This window comes from Dermacentor andersoni, chromosome 10 (assembly GCF_023375885.2).
Source record: "Dermacentor andersoni chromosome 10, qqDerAnde1_hic_scaffold, whole genome shotgun sequence".
In the NCBI taxonomy this organism is placed as follows: domain Eukaryota; kingdom Metazoa; phylum Arthropoda; class Arachnida; order Ixodida; family Ixodidae; genus Dermacentor; species Dermacentor andersoni.
The window spans coordinates 70,658,001-70,677,730 of record NC_092823.1 but is presented as its reverse complement, the minus strand read 5'-3'; the positions used below and the strand labels follow the sequence as shown (position 1 = coordinate 70,677,730).

Here is a 19,730-nt window from a genome sequence, read left to right as displayed (position 1 = left end):
ACCTAAATGCGGCGTAAGTACCTAAAGTACTTCCGCCGTTGTCCGTGACATCGCTCCTTACGCAGCTCTTCGGCACAAACGTCAAACCAGGACCACACCGTCTCTCTGGACGGATGACTATGAGGGCGCCTTTTAGACTCTTCCGCGACGTCTCACATCAGGTGTTTCGTCCCTTTTATCCCACTGCCTATCCTACACACTGACACAGGTGGCCATGGCTTCGGCGCTGTTTCGCTGCAGTGGAGCCAGGCGTTGAAGAGTAAATCGTCGGGTATGCGCGCCGTACTCTTTCTCCTACTGAGCGATGTTATGCTATCACTAAACTAGAATTCCTTGGGCTTAACTAAAGTTTAGCCCTTATTTGCGTGGCTGTCACTTCACACGTGTTACCGAAAACTTCATGTTCTCTGTTGGTTATTCTCCCTGAAAAATTCGTCCGGACTCCTCGCCGCAGGGCGCTTCGCCTACACGAGTATGAGTACACAGTCAGATATAGGTCTGGCAGCCAGCACCAAGACCATGACGCTTCGTCGCACTGCCCCTTATCGCCAAACGCCCGTGTTTCTCCTCCATCTGCTCGACACCGCAAAGTCAACCGACCAATAGGAGGACTGTTAGCCGTGTAAGATTCGTTACGTCGGTAGACATCCTTTCCTCAGCGGACCTCGGCTCCCTCAAGCGTGCAGATACATACAGCCGCAGCATTATGCACTGGCTCATTGGCCTATCCCGTCCACCCAACATCCCTTATGAAACGCACTTGCACGTATTAAATTGCATGGTGCATAATTACTTTAGTAAGTTAACAACCAAAGAGTACAAGTTTTACAACTACAACTACAAGTTTACAAGCATTTCACTACGATGCCACGGCTGACAACTTAGGTTTAACAAAGCCTACGATCGCCTTAAGAGTCGCTGTTTTCGACCTGGCCTGTACACTAGTGCTGCCAAGTACGTCGGTTCCTGTGCGCCATGTCGACGCCGAAAACGTTCCACATCTCCTCCCCCCTGCCCTTTAAAACGAATGTGGCGCCCGTTTTTCCCGTCGCAATGGCACGTATAGACTTGTACGGACGCCTTTTGCTTACACGCACGAGTCAGGGCTGGATTGTCTCCGCCGCGGACCATATGACTCGCTGCGCAGAGACGGCAGCATTTCCTTCTAGTGCTGCCTCTGAATTCGCCGAGTTTCTCCTGCGCGCCATAATCTTGCGCCACGATGCGCCTCGTGTTCTTAGAGACCGTGGCTAGGCTACTCTTCCTGATAGCCCTCGAGGCCTCTACCATCATCCATAAGAAGCGTATCATCCCCAAATGCATGGTCTTGCCGAGCGTTTCCATCTAATTTTGTCTCACCTGAGCTCTGCGTATGTTAAAGGTGACCACAAAACCTGGGACACTATACTTCTTTTCGTGACGTTTGCTTATAATATTGCTATTGATCGAACAATAGATTGCAAATTACAGCTCCACATTCCTCGTGTACGGTCATGCACTGTCCTTTCGTTCTGTATGCCATTTAACCCACTGCGCTGTCTGTCCCATCCACATCCCTTACCGAAGAGTTCGCCACCCGCTTCGCCCACTGTCATGAAACAGCACGCGCCATCACTGCGACAATTCAAGAGAAAAGAAATGTCCGTGGTGATGCCACGTGTCGTCTCATTTCGTTCTGCCCAGGCGACGAATTCCGCCTATGGACACACGTTGCTGTACTGGGGCTATGCGAAAAATTTTCTTCATAGGAATCTTGGCCCGTGCACGATGATTGAAAGAACGTCTGCAGCAAACCAACGCGTTGCTCCTGTCAGCTCGGCTACTGGCCGCCACTACCGCAGCGTCCAAATCGTTCGCATCTCTCGCCTGAAGCCGTATCATCTGCGTTGCTGCTGTCTATGGCTTGCTGTCTTGCCGATCACTGTTCTAAAGACTGGAAGTTAGTGCGTGTGAAAAAAGATATGTTCGGAATGTATACAGCCTTCCTCACAGTCATCATGAACGTTTGGCTGTCGGGTACTAGCTCACTGGCTTGAGCGGTTGCGTTGCCATGCAAAGGCTACGCCTTATTACCGGGCGTCGTGTAACACACAACCATATATATATATATATATATATATATATATATATATATATATATATATATATATATATATATATATATTGCTGCGACAACTTGGTCACATTCAACATGCGCGGCCTTCGTACTGGACACAATCCACGCCGTACCGCGGTGTTGTTCACAAACAACAAGCAACGATCTTCGTGGCAGGAGTAGGCGGGTGGACCCGGCTCGCATGCGCCACGCGCACGAGGGTTCGCGCGAGAAGGCCGAAGCCGACGGTTCGAGGGCAGTTTGAGAACGCGACTGCCAGGCAATGCTTCAAGACCGCAGTGACATTTAGTTGTGGACAAAAGTTCGCCCTTAATATACATCGTTGTTTTATTAACATCGTTACATTGCTTGTGCAGGTGCGGGGTATGAGACGAAGACCCACTGACAGAATCAGCATTGCCCCGACCACCAGCAAATCCATCCCGTGGAACTGACATCTGTACACCAGAGGACCACCCACCGTCTTCGAGGTGACTCGCCCGAATTACGCCCTGTTCTCTTCATACCAAGGGAAACTCAGACAACGGACGCCGCCACAATGATTAGCCAGGTAAGACTGGCACAGCCGGTCGTAACCCAACCTTGCTATCCGCCAACATTCCACTGCGACTTGTTCGAAGACGTGCAAGACTGGTTGGAACTGTTGTAGAGAGTGGCAAGCTTTAATGAATGGAATGAGAGACAGAATCTTCGTAACGTATATTTCGCTTCGGAGGATTTCGCAAAAACGTGGTATGTAAACCACGAACCCTCCTTGTCCTCTTGGGAGGAATTTGGACGACAAACGCTGGCAACATACGCCAGCACGGTCGCAATGAAAAGGCGGAAAATGCACTTCAACCTAGGACCCAGCTGACAAACGAGAACGTGGCGATGTACATTGAGGACATGCCCCGCTTGTTCAAGCGGGCTGATCCAAGCATGAGTGAAGATAAGTAGCTTCGCCATCTCATGCGTGGAGGGAAGCAGGAACTTGTCGCAGTTCTTGTCCGCAACCCACCACGCACGGTCGCCGAGTTCCGATACGAAGGAACCACCATCGAAAAGACTGTGGAACAGCGGGCTCGGCAATACAAGCGTGAAGCAAGCTGCGCATATGGCCATGTCTTCTCGGGAGGCATGCCAAGCAACCTTGAAGCACTGCGGGAGCTCATCCGGTCAGTGATCAGGGAAACGCTCAACAAGTTGCAGAGACCTCAGACTCCAACTGCACTATCTATCGTCGACGTCGTCCGACATGAAGTGAGGCAGGTCGTACCCGATCCAGAGCGTCAGCCACAGCCAATACGGCGCACCCGAACGTACGCCGACGTACTCAGGCAACCCGCGCTACGCAATAGTGGAGCAGTTGCAACGTCCGTTTCCTACCCGCCGACAGTGGGCAGTGCACCTCATTTTTTGGAACAAAGGCCCTGGAAAAGTTACGTCTGGCGTGACCGCAAGCGCAGGCCTCTGCGTTTTCACTGCGGAGAAGCGAGTCACCGGTATAGGTTCAGCCCGTACCGTCAAGCTGGATTAGGGGTTTTCTCTTAAGTACACCATGCTCCGGAAACGGTGAACGGCCAGCAGAGATCGAAGAATGCTTGTCCATGCGCCAAATCCCCGTTACTCCTGGCCAACATCAACCATGGTCACCATCGCCAATGCGCTACTGATCGCCTAGCCCACGCACGTCTGCAAGATTGCCTAGGAATTGCCTAAGCGTTCACCAAGCCCACACCAGGAAAAGTGAAGCAAGCGACCTGGGGAGGTGAGGGCGCTGATAATCATAGTTACGAAGATCCTCCAACGCTCTTCCAGTGCGATGACGAAATCATTACAGTAAATAGGTGCGGGAACGAAAGGATTACCGCAGATTTGCGGTTGATAATAGACGGATGAGAGCTGAATGCCATAGTTGACACAGGCACTGATTATTCGGTAATAAGCTTCAAGATGGCGAAGCACCTGAAAAAAGTTGTGGCGCACTGGACTGGACCGCAGATACGTACAGCTGCAGGTCATCTTATTACACCCCATGGCCGATGCGCCGCAAGATTTGCGATAAAAGGCTTTACTTACGTTTCTGGCCTCATTGTACTGCCAGAATGTTTACGGGAACTTATATGGGGAATGGACTTTCTACAAGTTAACGGCGCCATAATTAATCTACGTAGGTGCAGTGTATCTTTCTCGACAAAACAAGCTATGCCTGTAGAAGAATCGGAGGAGCGACGCCTTGCTGCACGGCGCGTCGTTGATGATGACGTAACTGTGCCGCCACGCTGCAGTATGTAGGTTCTTGCGGAAAAATGAAAGATTTTACGGCCGCGAAGGCATAGCGGATGGAAACATAGAGCTCCTTTTCAACAATGGTTCTTGCGTGGCTCGGGGTCTTGTTCACTTAAGCGATGGTCGTGCAAATGTCGCACTTAACGAATTTCGAAAAATGAATTCCAGCACATAGCACAAGGAACAGCTATTGCCTATTTCCCCGAGTTCTTTGAAGCAACCGAATTATGCAGGCTAAAGACAACGTCAACTACCCTGCCAGGATCCTCCAGTGTCGACAGATCAATTACCTTCAACCCTAGACTCCCGCAAGCCCAAACAGCACACATATGCGCCCTGATAAAGCATTTTTCTCACTGCTTCTCCACTTCCTCGAACGTACGGCGCACGTCTGCTGCAAAGCACAGAATCATAACAGTAAACGCCACGAGACCGGTATGACAGCACCCGTATCGAGTTTCACCAAAAGAAAGGGAGATCATCAAGAAGCAAGTAGTTAAGATGCTTTCGGATTACGTTTTCAGCCTTCCAGCAGAACATGGGCGTCTCCCGTAGTGGTCGTTAAGAAAAAAGATAACACACTTCGATTCTGCGTCGACTACCGTAAAATGAACAGCGTACCTGAGCGGGATGTATGCTCCCTTGCGCGTATCGACGAAACGTTAGATCGATTCCGATGTCCAAAGTTTTTCTCTTCCCTGGATCTCAAGAATGGACATTGGCAAATAGATGCGGATGAGCGGAATCGTGAAAAGACAGCATTTGTAACCCCTGATGGCCTGTACGAATTTAAAGCGCTTCCATTCGGCGTCTGTTGCGTACCTGCAACGCTCCAGCAAATAATGGACACTGCTCCTAGGATTGAAATGGCGGCCGTGCCAAGTGTATTAGGATTATGTTGTATTTTCTGCTACATTTGACCAACATCTAGAGCGCCTGCGACTAGTATTAGAAGCTATTCGCGCAGCAGATTTGGCAATTAAGCCGGAAACATGTCAATTCGGCTTCGATGAACTTCGGTTTCTCGGACACGTCATCAGTGCAGGAGATTTCGGCCAGATCTCGAAAGACAGCAGTTGTTACGAGGTTCCCGACACCCACGGACAAAAAGTCAGTGCGACGTTACTTGGGTTTATGCGCATAGTACAGAAGATTTCAGGAAAACTTTGCAAAGATTACTGAGCCCCTTAGAATACTAACAAGAGAAGATGAACCTTTCATGTGGAAAAGCGAACAAGACGCCTTTGACGAGTTAAGGAAACGCCTGCAATCTTCTACGATCCTTGCCCATTTTGATGAGATAGCCGACACTGAAGTTCATACCAATGCGAGTAACATCGGACTCGGTGCCATACTAGTGTAGTGGAAGAACGGCCAGAGACAGTAATAGCTTATGCCAGCCGGTAGCTCTTGAAAGCAGAGACAAAGTACTCAGCAACCTAGAAAGTGTGCCTTGCACTCATTTGGGCAATATGTAAGTTTCGACCCTACCTCTCTGGCAGACGATTCAGAGCAGTCAGTGATCACCATTCGCTTTGCTGGCTGGCGAATCTCACGGATCCATCCCGACGACTTGCAAGATGGAGCCTTGGGCTACAAGAGTTTGATATCACTGTCGTATACCGATTTGGGAGGAAACACAGCGATGCCGGCTGCTTGTCACGCGCACCAGTCGAAGCAACTGTGTCAGAAAAAGAGGATTTCCCGTTCCTTGGCATTGTTGACACGTCAAAAATCGCTCAACAGCAACGAGATGACGCCGAATTACTTCCATTTATACAGCGCCTCAAGTGCCTCGACGTTAAACTCCCGCGTATTTTCTCTAGAGGGATATCCTCGTTCTGTCTGCGAGGAAGTGACCTCTACAAGAGAAACTTTGAGAACAGTGAGATAAATGTTTTACTTGTCGTACCCACAGGTATGTGAGAAGAAATTTTGCATGCATGTCACGATGAACCCACATCTGGACACATGTGTGTGAGCCGTACATTCGCCAGTATTCGTCTGAAATACTACTGGCCAAGGTTATGAGCATCAGTGAAGCACTATGTCAAGACTTGTCGCGAGTGTCAAAGGCGCAAGACTCCATCCGTAAAACCAGCAGGCCTCCTACAGCCAATAAAGCCACCTAAAGCCTAATTCCAACAAGTTGGTATGGACCTCATTGGACCCTTCCCAACATCAACTTTAGGCAAAAAGTGGGTAGTTGTGGGCACGGACTATCTAACCTGTTACGCAGAAACCGATTCTCTGTACAGTGCAACGTCTGTCGAAGTTGCAAAGTTCTTTGTCAACAATATCGTGCTTAGGCATGGAGCTCCCCCAGTTGCTATTCCCGATCGTGGAACAGCCTTTACTGCGGACCCCATGGAGTGCTTGTTGCAAATGACACATACTGATCGTAGGACAACTACGGCGTACCACGCTCAGACAAAGGGTTTAACTGAACGCCTCAGCAGATCACTGGCTGACATACTTACGCTATATGTCGATGTTGAACATAGGCTGTGGGACGAAATTTTGCCGTACATCCCCTTCGCATATAATACGACCGTTCAAGAAACAGCAAGAGTCAGCCCGTTTGAGCTTGTATTTGGCCGAGCGGTAACCACAGCTTTGGATGCTATGTTGCCGTTACATGAAAAGACAATAACCCATCTGACCTAGGTGATTTCTTGCAAGGAGCCGAGGAGGCACAACAGATGGCAGGGTAGCGACTAGGCCGCGAACAACGCATCGACTCCAGCCGGTACATCCAGCAACGCAGTGAAGCTTATTATCAGCCCGGTGACAAGGTGTGGGTATGGACCGGGTTCGCAGGCGCCACGCGCACGAGGGATTGCGCGAGAAGGAAGAAGACGACGTTTCGAGGCCAGTTTCAGAACGCCACTGCCGGGCACTTCTTCACGTCCGCAGTGATATTTAGTTGTGGGCTCACGTTCGCCCTTCATAAATATTGTTGTTTTATTAACATCGTTACAATGTATATATATATATATATATATATGTGTGTGTGTTTGTGTGTGTGTGTGTGTGTGTGTGTGTAGGGGGGGTTATTCATTTATTTAGTAATACTGTCAAAACAAGCCAAGACAGCAGTTACGGTTACATTGGTGTCATAAATCTGGATGGCCATAGTTGGTGCCCAAACAATTCAGTAGAATGTAATCAAAAGGCACTTGGTACGTGTTTAAACAATTCAATTGCAAGCAATCCGGATAGGAAGGCACATCATATAAACAAATTTGAAGGAATAGACAACATCAGTTAGCATTAACAAATGTAGCACTATAAGGGTCTAACGAAGAACTAATGCGCCAAAGGAAGTGCAACCGACAGACAGCCAAGAATAATACCTATTCTCAAACGTTCACAAATAATTGGTAACAGCCTTTAGGAAACATTGTAAATCGGTAAATTCTACTATATCTTGTAACAAGTTGTTCCACTCGTGTATGCTTCGAACCAAGAGTGAATTTTTGAATGATTCTGCTCTATAATTAAGTTGTTTAATATGTTTTGAACGCTTCGTTCTGGGGCTAGCACATCTCTGTTATGTGATGTGTCTGATTTTTTAAGTCCACTTTATAGTCTCCAATTAATACGTGAAAAAATAGTGTCAGCCTGTTAAGCTGCATTTTCTGCTTGACAGTCGCGAGGCCAGCTCTGTTTCTGGGTTCGATGACGGAATAGGTACTAGCGTATGTGTTAAAAATAAACCTCAAGGCCCTGTTTTGTACACGCTCGCATTTCAGGGTGTTTTGTTGGGTGTACGGCTCTCAAACATGACTTGCATAAGTCATTACAGGATGTAGAGTCATGTTGTAGGCCATTGGTTTTACCTCTGGAGTGGCGTCGTGAACTTTTCGTCATAGTGCCCAAAGTTTACACTTGGCCTTATTACAGATGTTATCAACATGTACCGACCAGTTCAAATCATGTGTGAGATGAATTCCTATGTATTTAAATTCCTTAACCTCACTTAACTCGGCTCCGTTGATGCTGCTGGGGAAAACTAAAGGATTTTTTTACACGTCATGCGCATACAAACAGTATTTAATGCATTCAGTTCCGTTTGCCCCTCGCCCACCCGAGAGTGACTTTCTGTAAAAGGTTACTAAGGTTCTGTTGAATATTAGGAGTGCATATTTTAGCATATAGAATGGTGTCATCAGCATAGTGCTTGAATGCTATTTGTGGCGAAAAACATGTTCCCATATAACTGATAAAAATGGAAAGAACTAACGGGCCTACAACAGAGCCTTGCGGCACACCGATCGACCTAATTTATTGGCAATTTAAACAGAATATAATGAAACAAATTGTTCCCTTTCTGGCGAATATGCCTAAATCCAAATTAATAGCTGAGTATTACCGAAGAAATGAGACAGTTTCTTAAGCAACCTTTTATGGTATATTCTGTGGAATGCTTTCCGTAATCGATAAAGATAATGTCTATTTGACCCCTTTCATCAATACATTGACCGATTTCAGGCATAACTTCAGTGAGGAGAGTGACTATGGAGCGCCCTCGGCGAAAGCCATGCTGGGTTTTACCCAAAATTTCGTTTTCTTATACACATTTAGGTGGGCATTTAAGATCTGCTGTATCGTTTTGCAACATGTACTTGTCAAACAGACTGGTCGGTAATTAGTCACATGTTTGTATCCCTGTTTGTGAATTGGTAGTACCTTAGCCCCCCTCCAGTCTCTCGGAACGTCGCCAGATTCTAGAGAGTTTGTATATAGATGGCAAAGTTTTATTGTTTTCTTCTCGGTGACATGTGGTAGAGAGATAGGTGATCACCATTTTGAAGTCAAAAATTGCTTTTAAAGTTTCACACCCGTATTTCGATTGTGTGACGGATCTGCTCGAAAACACCAAATCAAGTAGTGATTCTCCTGATTCGTAGGTACCATGTGGGCATAGTTAATATTTGTGTAAAGTCAAGGGAAAAAGTCAGATTAAAAAGAACACGAGACACTGCCTGATCATTTTGACCTTCCCGATAATAAACCCAGTCAATATTCGGTTAACTGATACCTCCGGCCATTAGATCTTGCAGTTGCTGTTGCTAAATTTTTCAAGAAACAACTCATTAAGGAATAGCATGCATTCTTCGGTGGTGTCGGGGAGGAGGGGGGCGATATACTGCAACAACAAGAAAATGCAGACCACCGTTCTCTGTGGTGCCCACAATACACTCCAGTTCCCGAGGGGATGAAGCTTCAACGAGATCCATCGAAGTTTCATAAACAATAGCAACACCTCCTCCACTGGATTCTCTGTCTTTGGGTCAAGCCATATAGTTCGGCGAAAGGAGATAAGCACTCTAAATTGATTTATTTCACCAGTTTTTAGTTACAATTACTACATCCGGTTTATGCTCCGAGAGGACAGCTTCCAAAAGTGAAGATCTGTTGCATGTGCTCCGTGCATTGACGTTTAAAACTACTAGTCTGCCAGGGACACTCTTCCCTGCTGTCAGAACTGTTTCCCTTTTCGTGCTACATTTATTTGCCGCCTATATTGCTATTTTTGTCATGACGACGCGGTTCCCCAAAGGCACTTTCTGCTATGCACCACGCTCTTTGAGAAGCCATGGCTTATCGAAACGTTCATGCCTCTCTACTTAGGAGAATTGCGCATAATTTGCTATTTTTCCTTGAAATCATACGGCCCGAAAATAACTGGTCGTGCTTTTGACTGCTTTGTTTTCAAGACGGTGCATGCGCTCAATGCTGCGGTGAGAAGTACCAATCAAAGAAAAATTTTCCTTTAGCAGCTTCGATAAATATTCCTTTGTTTCATTTTCTTGTTCAGGGAAACCGAAGAGGATAAGGTTATTGCGGCGCTGGCGATTTTCCTTATCGTCAACTTCTTTAGATAGCACTGTTACTGTTCCATTCAGACGAGACACCGTCCGTGGTGTGTCATCAATTTTCGAAAAAGACTCAAGTTTAGCTACGCGGTCTTCAATAAGTTTTATGGGGCACCATATAGTTTCAATTCTTTTTGAACTACTCTCTGATCACGTTTAATGTCACTGAACGTCTTGCTCTGGCCCTTCAACGTTTGGAAAATCTGTTCGAGTTTTTCATCTATAGTCAAACCGGGGCCGAATTCAACTCGACATCACCACTTTTGACAAGCTTGAGACATACAGACGAACAATCACATACAAACAGCGTTAGAATGCGGGGGCACGGCACGATGATCAGAGACAAACGATTACTCCTAATTAAAGCGATGTCGAGTCTCTGCGTGTGTGTTATTCCTGCAGTGTCCCGGGTCATATATCGCGGTTTTGCGGTATCGCTTTTTTGGCCAGCCGTCAGAGTTTTCTACGCCCCTCGAACGACCACACGGTGCCCCGTGGCCAGCACACGTATCATCTGGCGATGAGTATTGGCCGAGCAGCTCCCGGAATCACTCCTCGGCATCTGACAGACGTTTGGCACCCCCACCGCAACGTTGTGCTCTGCGTTCTCCCTCTCCGCTGCGTCGCACCAAGTCCCCTTCGGCACCGGAAAACTAGCTAGCGCGGTCGATGACAAAGACGTGCTAGTCACAAAGATACGTCCTGTTTTGATGCTGAAAAACAAAGTGCGTGTTCTTGTGGATATTATCCCTGGGATGGCTTTGGTGGACACAGGCACAACAATTTCGGTCATGAGTGTCTATTTTGAGCACGGGTCAAGGCGCAAGGTTTTGTTTAAATGGGACGAAGATTCAAAGTTCTGTGGAGTGAGTGGCGAGCCGTTGCGACCTATCGGGGTGTGTAGTGCTGACGTGTTTATGGGTGGCCATTTATTTACGACAGAGTTTGTAATTATTCTTCGGTCGACCCATGCAGCGATTCTCGGCATGGACTTCTTGCGGTAGACTGCCGCACATGGAAGGTGTTCATAAGTGGTAGGATTCCGTCAGCACTCCTGGAGAACCCTGTAGATCGCGAAACTACACTGTGTGTTAGTTGTGATACGGTCGTACATGCATCATCTACCACTTGTACTCCCGTTGTCTGTTTCAGCGCACATTCCTACAACTTCGATGCCACCGTAGAACCGAAGCACTTTAACCGCGTGACGAAGAATGTGTTGGTGTCACAACGTGTGGTGTCCATAGGTGGACGCAGTGGCTGATGGACCGTAAACTGTTCTAAGGAGTACCAATTCTAAGGAGTACCGTGATAGTACCAATCGGCATAACACTAGCCTTCGCTAGCGAAAACGCATTTTATCAGAGGCTAAACTAACAGATGTGCCGGAAGAGCCTGATGACCACACTTCGGAAACGGCCCTTTTGTCGATGGTAAATAAATAGCTCAGCACGAGTGAACGCCGAAGGGTAATGCGTGTGCTTTCGAAGCACGTTTCGGTATTCGACTTTACGCAGAAGGACAAAACGCCAGCAATTCCCGCGTCTCAAACGCGCCACACCATCAACACGGGTTCGGGAAACCCGATTAGACAAAAGCCATATCGTATTTCATGATCAGAGCGCCAGAGTATCAACGAACCGGTAAACGAGATGATGCAAAAGGGAGTCGTACAAGAGTCGGCGAGTCTGTGGGCAGCTCCAGTGATTCTTGATAAAAAGATGGATGCTTAACATTTGAATGCTTTAACAAAAAGGGACGTGTACCAACTCCCACGTATTGATGGCGAAATAGTCTGTCTTCATTCCACCTCTTACTTGTCTTCGGTAGATTTACGATCCGGCTATTGGGAAATTCCGATGCACCCTTACAAGCAGAAGGCTGCTTTGTAACCCCTGACGGGCTCTTCGATTTTAATGATATACCACTTGAGCTCTGCAACGCTCCAGCAACTTTCGAGAGATTTATGAACACTGCTCTGCGCGGCTTGAGGTCGAGCATCTACATGTGCTACATCGACGACGTCGTCATCTTTGGCCGCACCTTCGGGAAACACAACTCGCGTCTGCATATTGTTCTGAACTGTATTAGAAACGCTGGCGTAGAGTCAAACCACAAGAAATTCCACTTTCGAGATCTCCAAACCCTTATGCTTGGGCGCCTCGTTGATAAGAATGGCATCCGCACTGATCCCAAGAAAACAGAGCCGTTGAAGCGTTCAGTGCGCTGTGCTCAGTCAAGGAGCTCCGTAGTTCTCTGGGGCTTTGTTCCTATTTCCGCCGCTGTATTCCTAAATTCTCCGCCGTCGCGTATCCACTGACAGGCCTGCCACGAAAAGACACCTCCTTTGAGTGGAATCCGGAGTGCGAAAATTGTTTTCATCAGTTCAAGTTTCTGCTGAGGTCACAACCACTTCTTCAACACTTCAGCCTTTCAGCTCCGACGGAACTCCATACGGATGTCAGTAGCACAGGAATTGGTTCCGTCCTAGTTCAACGCTACCGGGACCTCGAACACGTGATCGCATATGCATGTCGCTCATTAAGTAGGCCCGAGCAGAATTACACTGTCATGGAACAAGAAGGCCTCGCGGAATTATTAGCGGTTTCGTTCTTACCTTTATGGACACCCCTTTTCAGTGGTCACCGACCACCACTCATTCTGTTGGCTTGTGAACCTCCGTGACGCTTGTGGCCACTTTGCACGGTGGGCGCTCCGACTGCATAAATTAAGCTTCACCGTCTCTTATGAGAGCGGTCTACGACACGCTGACGCGTGCTGCCTCTCGCATATGCCACTTACCACTACGGGCGGTGACGCCGATGACTTACATCACCTTGTGGCTTCTGTGTCGCCGCGTTTATCAGCCTTCGAGTGCTTCAAAGCCGAACAGAGAAAAGACAATAAATTAACACCGCTCTTCACCACTACGATCGCCTCGACGACAGCAAACCATTTCTGTGTACGTGATGGACTCCTGTATTAGAACTTTTCCAGCACTGGAGCACGTTTTCTCCTACTAGTAGCGGAGAGCCTTCGCACAGCGATTCTGAAGGCTATGCACGACGACCCTATATCTGGCCAATTAGGTTCGGCGAGGGCGCTCTACCGGATCAAGGAACGCTTTTATTGGACTGGAATGCGACAGTCTGTTGTGACCTATGTTTGCAGCTGCATTCAGTGTCAATGCCACAAACAGCCATCAACTGGTCCAGCTGGTCTCCTGCAGCCGATCAAGCCTACAAGCACACTTTTCCAAGAAGTGGGCATTGACTTCGTGGGCCCTTTTCCAAAATCAGCCAAGGAAGATCGTTGGATAGTTGTTTGCGTCCACTACCTCACACGCTACTGCGAGACAGCGGCCGTGCCCTCCGCAACAGCCATTGGCATTTCAACATTCCTGCTGCAATAGGTCATCCTGCGACATGGTCTGCCTCGCGTGATCATCAGCGATCGTGGACGACAATTGACAGTTGATATCGTAGAGGAGCTGCTTCGTTTGTGTGATTCTCACTTGCGTCACTCAACACCATACCATCCACAAACGAATGGGCTTACAGAACGCACCAACCAAACAATTGTAAACATGCTATCTATGTATGTTTCCCCCTTCCGCAAGAACTGGAATGACGTACTGACTTTTATCACGTACGCGTTCAACACCGCCAAGCACAAGACCACCGGCTATAGCCCTTCCTTCCTGCTGTGCGCACGGCCACCCCGGTACACAATCGACACTGTTTTCGCTTACTGTAGTCACGAAAATCCCATTGTCGCGGAGGCCCTTTGCCTTGCCGAAGAAGCTCGTCGTATTGCTCGTTTGCGCACATTGGTATCGCAGGACAGATCAAAAGAACGCTACGACATTCGCCACAATCCGGTAACCTACCGCCCTGGTGATTTAGTCTGGCTTTGGAATCCAGTATGGAAACGCGGGTTATGCCAAAAGCTTTTGGCCACCTACGATGGACCGTTTGTTATTATTATCAGACTCACGGAAGTCACCTATAACATAGCTCGCCTCACGGCGAATGGTAGAAGAGCTGCCAAGACCCAAGTGGTCCATGTCTCCCCCTTGAAATTGATCACGTCAAGACAAATGGATTCACTGGCCCGGTGGGTTTTTTCTGCGACGAGAGTAAAAAAACCGCCGCGTCATTCCACTGTTCTTCCGGCTCCCTAACACGACTGTGACGTCGTCTTGCGTTGAACTTACCACTTCACCACCTTTAAACGTGTACGTCACACGTATTCGCTGCGAACTAGGGGCTGCAAGTCCTGTGCCGTTCCATTCACGCCCAATTGAACTCACCATTGAACAACCAGCCCCAGCGATCTCCCTCATACAGGCACTTGTACGGAAACAATTTGCAAACGTAGGTTCTCTTGCTGCCTGTTGCGTCTGCCGACCTGACGCCCGACCGGTGCCGACTTCTCCGCCTCACGGCGATCTGTATTCCCTTCCCAGGTACCGCAACCCTGCCGAGTGGCGAACTCCTGACCACCAGCCTATTTGCTTCCGTTGCCTCCGCAATGGCTAAGTCGCTTGCAATGTCGCACCTCCAGGACGTCGCCTTAGTTGAGCTCCTTTTCCCCGTCTCCTCGTCCATATGCCGATCCACGCCTTTACTCGCCTCACCGGATGCCTCCTACCTCTGATGTTTTCGTCGATGTCAGTCGTCCAGCTGGCTCGCCATCACCTCAGCGCCATTGGTCCCCGTCGGCCCAGTCACGCCGCTATTCGTCGCCGACAAATTATGGAACATCCCGGACGGAAAACTAGGTCACGCAGATCACTGAGGTACTGCTGAATCATGTTCGTCCTTTCTAAATCCTCCGTTGGCGCTCCTCACCAACACGAACCTAATTGAAGTAGACGAACATGGTGTTCTGTTGACGGCATTATTCAATACTGGAGCCCAAGTGTCCATATTGAACACTAACCTACGTCGTTGGGCACTAACGTACGGCTACTTTTCGCCGACTCCATTCGGACGCCGCTTCCAGCCAGAAACTAGACGATGCAGCGCCTCGAGGTGACGCTGCATTGCTCCGTACGCCGCCAAACCCTCTACTGACGTTGCCCACTCATCTGAACCTTCTTGGCGTGCAAGTTGACGGTATTTCTGTATCTGCTCATATAGACACTGGGGCGCTGTTGTCGGTCATGAGCGCTGACCTTCGTAACTGGCTCAACAAAATACGCCCGCCACGATGCCTGTTGTCCGTGTCGCCGATGGTGGAACAGCCCCCGTAATTGGTATGTGCCGTCCGCGTCTCCTTCACCGATCGCTCCACTACCGTGCAATCTATAGTCATTGTCCACTGTCCCCACGACATCATCCTCGGCTTAGACTTCCTCTCCGCACACTCTGCTCTGATCGATTAGTTGGCCAGTACTCTCCGCCTTGACCTGCCTGTTCTGGATACCGCAGAACAACACCTCAGTCGCCTCAGTTCCATTGACTTCGTTCGCTTGCCACCGGCGGCACTGTCTTACGTTGACTTAGTGTCATCCCCAACAGTGCCCGACGATCACTACTTCGCGGCTCCTATGCAAGACGTCCTCCTTACACACGGGATCACAGTACCTCATAATATTTTGTCTATTAAGGCGAATCGCATCTGCCTGCCAGTGGTCAATTTTGCCTTGACGACACAAGTGCTGCCACGCGGTAACTCAGTAGCATATATTGCAGTAGATGACAATTCAGCCGATCCTCCTCTACCATCGCATTCGCCAACTTGTACAATCGCTGACTTACAGAAATGATTGCGCCCGACATACCATCGGAGCACGCACGTGAGCTATACTGCGTTCTGATTTCCAACCACGATATTTTTTTACTTTCACGATCGTCCTTTGTCCCAAACTACAGCTGTTAAACATCGCATTATTACCGGCGATGCTTTGCCGGCTATGCTCACTGAAAGATCCTACAGGAAGACTTGGTCGCCGGGCCTTACGCCTCTAAAGGTATTCATATTCTGCCACCTGCAAATCTAGCCGACTACAAAAGGACGCTGATTGCGCATCTCGCTACCCGGTAGACAAGACTAACGACGCCGAGGGTCTGCGCTCTACACTTTCCGATGCATCCGTTCCCGGGTATGTCGTCCACGGCGGCATTCTGTATTGAAGGAACTTCCTCCTTGATGGATCTGATCTTCTTCTTGTCGTTCCGAAACATCTACGACAGACTGTGCTCTTTTACATGCATGACGCACCCCCTGCAGGACATCTTCGGGTAACCCGCACGTACGACCGCGTACACCGCCGCTTCTATTGACCTAGTCTCGCTCGCTGCGTCCGCCGCTCTGTTGCTGCCTGTGATACCTGGCAGCGCTGGAAAACGTCTGAGGTGCTACCTGACGGTTGAATTAGACCTCGTCAGTCCATTCGCACGTCATCCTCTGGGAACAAATGGGTAGCCGTCGCAACTGATTACGCCACCCGATACGCTATCACGCGGGCTCTCCCTAACAGTTCCGACACTGACGTCGCGGACTTTCTCTTACATGAAATTATCCAGCTTCATGGCCCCCAGCAACAGCTGTTTACTGACTGTGGTCGTAACTTCATCTCGAAAGTTATCGCCGTCACTGGGCGTTACTCCTCCGCTCAGCCCAAGCTGACTACCTCATACCATCCTCAAACCAATCGCCTGCCAGAGTGGCTAAAGCGTCCTCTTACCGATATGATGTCCACGTGTGTTTCCAAGGACCAGCACGACTGAGACACAACCCTTCCTTACGTCACCTTTGCCTATAATTTCTCCCGGCACGATAACGCCGGATTTTCTAAATTCTATCTGCTGTACTGTCGCGAGACGACCTTGCCCCTTGACACGACACTTCCTCCTGCTGCCACCTCAACAAGCGAGTATGGGCGCGATGCCATCGCCCTCGCCAACCATGCAGGCCAGCTTCCCGTGCTCGACTGACCGCCTCGAAAACCACTCAGCAGCGTCGGTACAACGCCCACCACCGTGACGTGTAGTTTTCACCTGGTGCGTTTGTGCTCCTGTGGTCGCCCTCTCGTCACGTCGTGCTTTCTCAAAAGCTCATTTCGCGATACATAGGGCCCCACCGCGTGCTGCGCCAGGTGATGCCTGTGTTGTACGAAATTGATCCCGTACGTTCAACCTCGTCCCCTACTTAGGCATCCAGTGATGTCGTGCGCGTCAGTAGCCTCAAGGCCTACTACACTGCTTCCGAGTCCGGTGTTTGATCCCTCCGCGACGGCACTTTTGCCGCCGGGGCTAGTGCTACGGAACAGCATTTACGATGAGGTAGAGGCGAGCTGTGTGAAGACGACGACGACGATTGAAGGCTAGCGTGGGCTCTTGCCCCTTGGCCAAGTGCGGCGTATTTTCTTTTAAATATACTTGTATGTAGGTTTTCGTCTGCGTCCTCCTACGTAAGAATATGCTCTTTTTGCAATAGGCCACTGCGACATGAAGTGATTGTACATTTTACACCCCAGCAATAAAATACATAGATTGCGGGGAGAAAACTACAATACTTATGTCTAAGATTAATATTTCACATCGGCGAAATAAAGTATGATGTTATTTCTTTGTCTCACGATAGTACTCAGACGAAATGAGAAAAGATTATACACCACATCGGAAGGGTCTATCCAATCGGTAACATCTGTAGTTCGTTATATTGTTACGCGCGAAGGAGACCGCCTATCACCCTTACGGATGTATGGGGCTGTTTATTTTAGGTCGCGAAGGTGACGCAAGAGCGGCTAGCTCATTGATCAAATCAACGTCCTTCTCTTCTTCTTACCACCACTCGGGACCGCAAGCACGTTTATCGGTCTTCGTTTTCTTAATGCGTATCGTTCCTCTCGTCGCAGAAAAAACCCACCGGGCCAGTTATTCCATTTGTCTTGACGTGAACAATTTCAAGGGAGCGACACGGACCACTTGGGTCTTGGCAGCTCTTCTACGACTCGCCGTGAGGCGACTATGTTATAGGTGACTTCCGTGAGTCTGATAATAATAACAAACGGTCCATCGTAGGTGGCCAAAAGCTTTTAGCATAACCCGCGTTTCCATACTGGAGTCCAAAGCCAGACTGAATCACCAGGGTGATAGGTTACCGGACGGTGGCGAATGTCGCAGCGTGCTTTTGATCTGTCCTGCGATACCAAAGTGCCCAAACGAGCAATATGACGAGCTTCTTCGGCAAGGGAAAGGGCCTCCGCGACAACGGGATTTCCGTGACTACAGAAAGGGAAAACAGTGTCGATTGTGTACCGGGGTGGCCGTGCATACAGCAGGAAGGAAGGGCTATAGCTGGTGGTCTTGTGCTTCGCGGCGTTGAACGCGTACGTGATAAAAGTCATTACGTCATTCCAGTTCTTGTGGAAGGAGGAAACATACATAGATAGCATGTTTACAATTGTTAGGTTGGTGCGTTCCGTAAGCCCATTCGTTTGTGGATGGTATGGTGTCGAGTGATGCAAGTGAGAATCACACTAACGAAGCAGCTCCTCTACGACATCCGCTGTGCATTGTCGTCCACGATCGCTGATGATCACGTGAGGCAGACCATGTCGCAGGATGACATATTGCAGCAGGAATGTTGAAATGCCAGTGGCAGTTGCGGTGGGCACGGCTGTTGTCTCGCAGTAGCGTGTGAGGTAGTGGACGCAAACAACTATCCAACGATCTCCCTTGGCTGATTTTGGAAAAGGGCCCACGAAGTCAATGCCCACTTGTTGGAAAGGTGTGCTTGTAGGCCTGATCGGCTGCAGGAGACCAGCTGGACCAGTTGATGGCTGTTTGTGGCATTGACACTGAATGCAGCTGCAAACATAGGTCTCAACAGTCTGTCGCATTCCAGTCAAATAAAAGCGTTCCGTAATCCGGTAGAGCGTCCTCGCCGAACCTAATTGGCCAGACATAGAGTCGTCGTGCATAGCCTTCAGAATCGCTGTGCGAAGGCTCTCCGGTACTAGTAGGAGAAAACGTGCTCCAGTGCTGGAAAAGTTCTAATACAGGAGTCCATCAATAACACACAAATGGTTCGCTGTCGTCGAGGCGATCGTAGCGGTGAAGAGCGGTGTTAATTTATCGTCTTTTCGCTGTTCGGCTTTGAAGCACTCGAAGGCTGGAAAACGCGGCGACACAGAAGCCATGAGGTGATGTAAGTCGTCGGTGTCGCCGCCCGTAGTGCTAAGTGGCATATGCGAGGGGCAGTACGCATCAGCGTGTCGTAGACCGCTCTCATAAGAGACGGTAAAGCTGTATTTATGCAGTCGGAGCGCCCACCGCGCAAGGTGGCCACAAGCTTCACGAAGATTCACAAGCCAACACAAAGAGTGGTGGGCGGTGACCACTGTAAATGGGTGTCAATAAAGGTAAGAACGAAGCCGCTTAACCGCTAATGTTACCGCGAGGCCTTCTTTTTCTATGAGAGTGTAATTCTGCTCGGGCCTACTGGAT

General features: G+C 49.0%; 1 protein-coding gene across 1 annotated transcript in view; it reads left to right on the top strand.

Moving 5' to 3' along the window:
* Window positions 1-3,067: 3,067 nt before the first annotated feature.
* The window catches only part of LOC140213463 (uncharacterized), a 100,287-nt gene continuing 83,624 nt past the window's right edge, over window positions 3,068-19,730 (top strand). Inside the window, exons 1-2 of the mRNA XM_072284700.1 lie at window positions 3,068-3,273; window positions 13,441-13,546. Of these exons, the coding sequence (XP_072140801.1) occupies window positions 3,068-3,273; window positions 13,441-13,546 (312 nt within the window). The remainder of the gene's footprint in view (window positions 3,274-13,440; window positions 13,547-19,730) is intronic.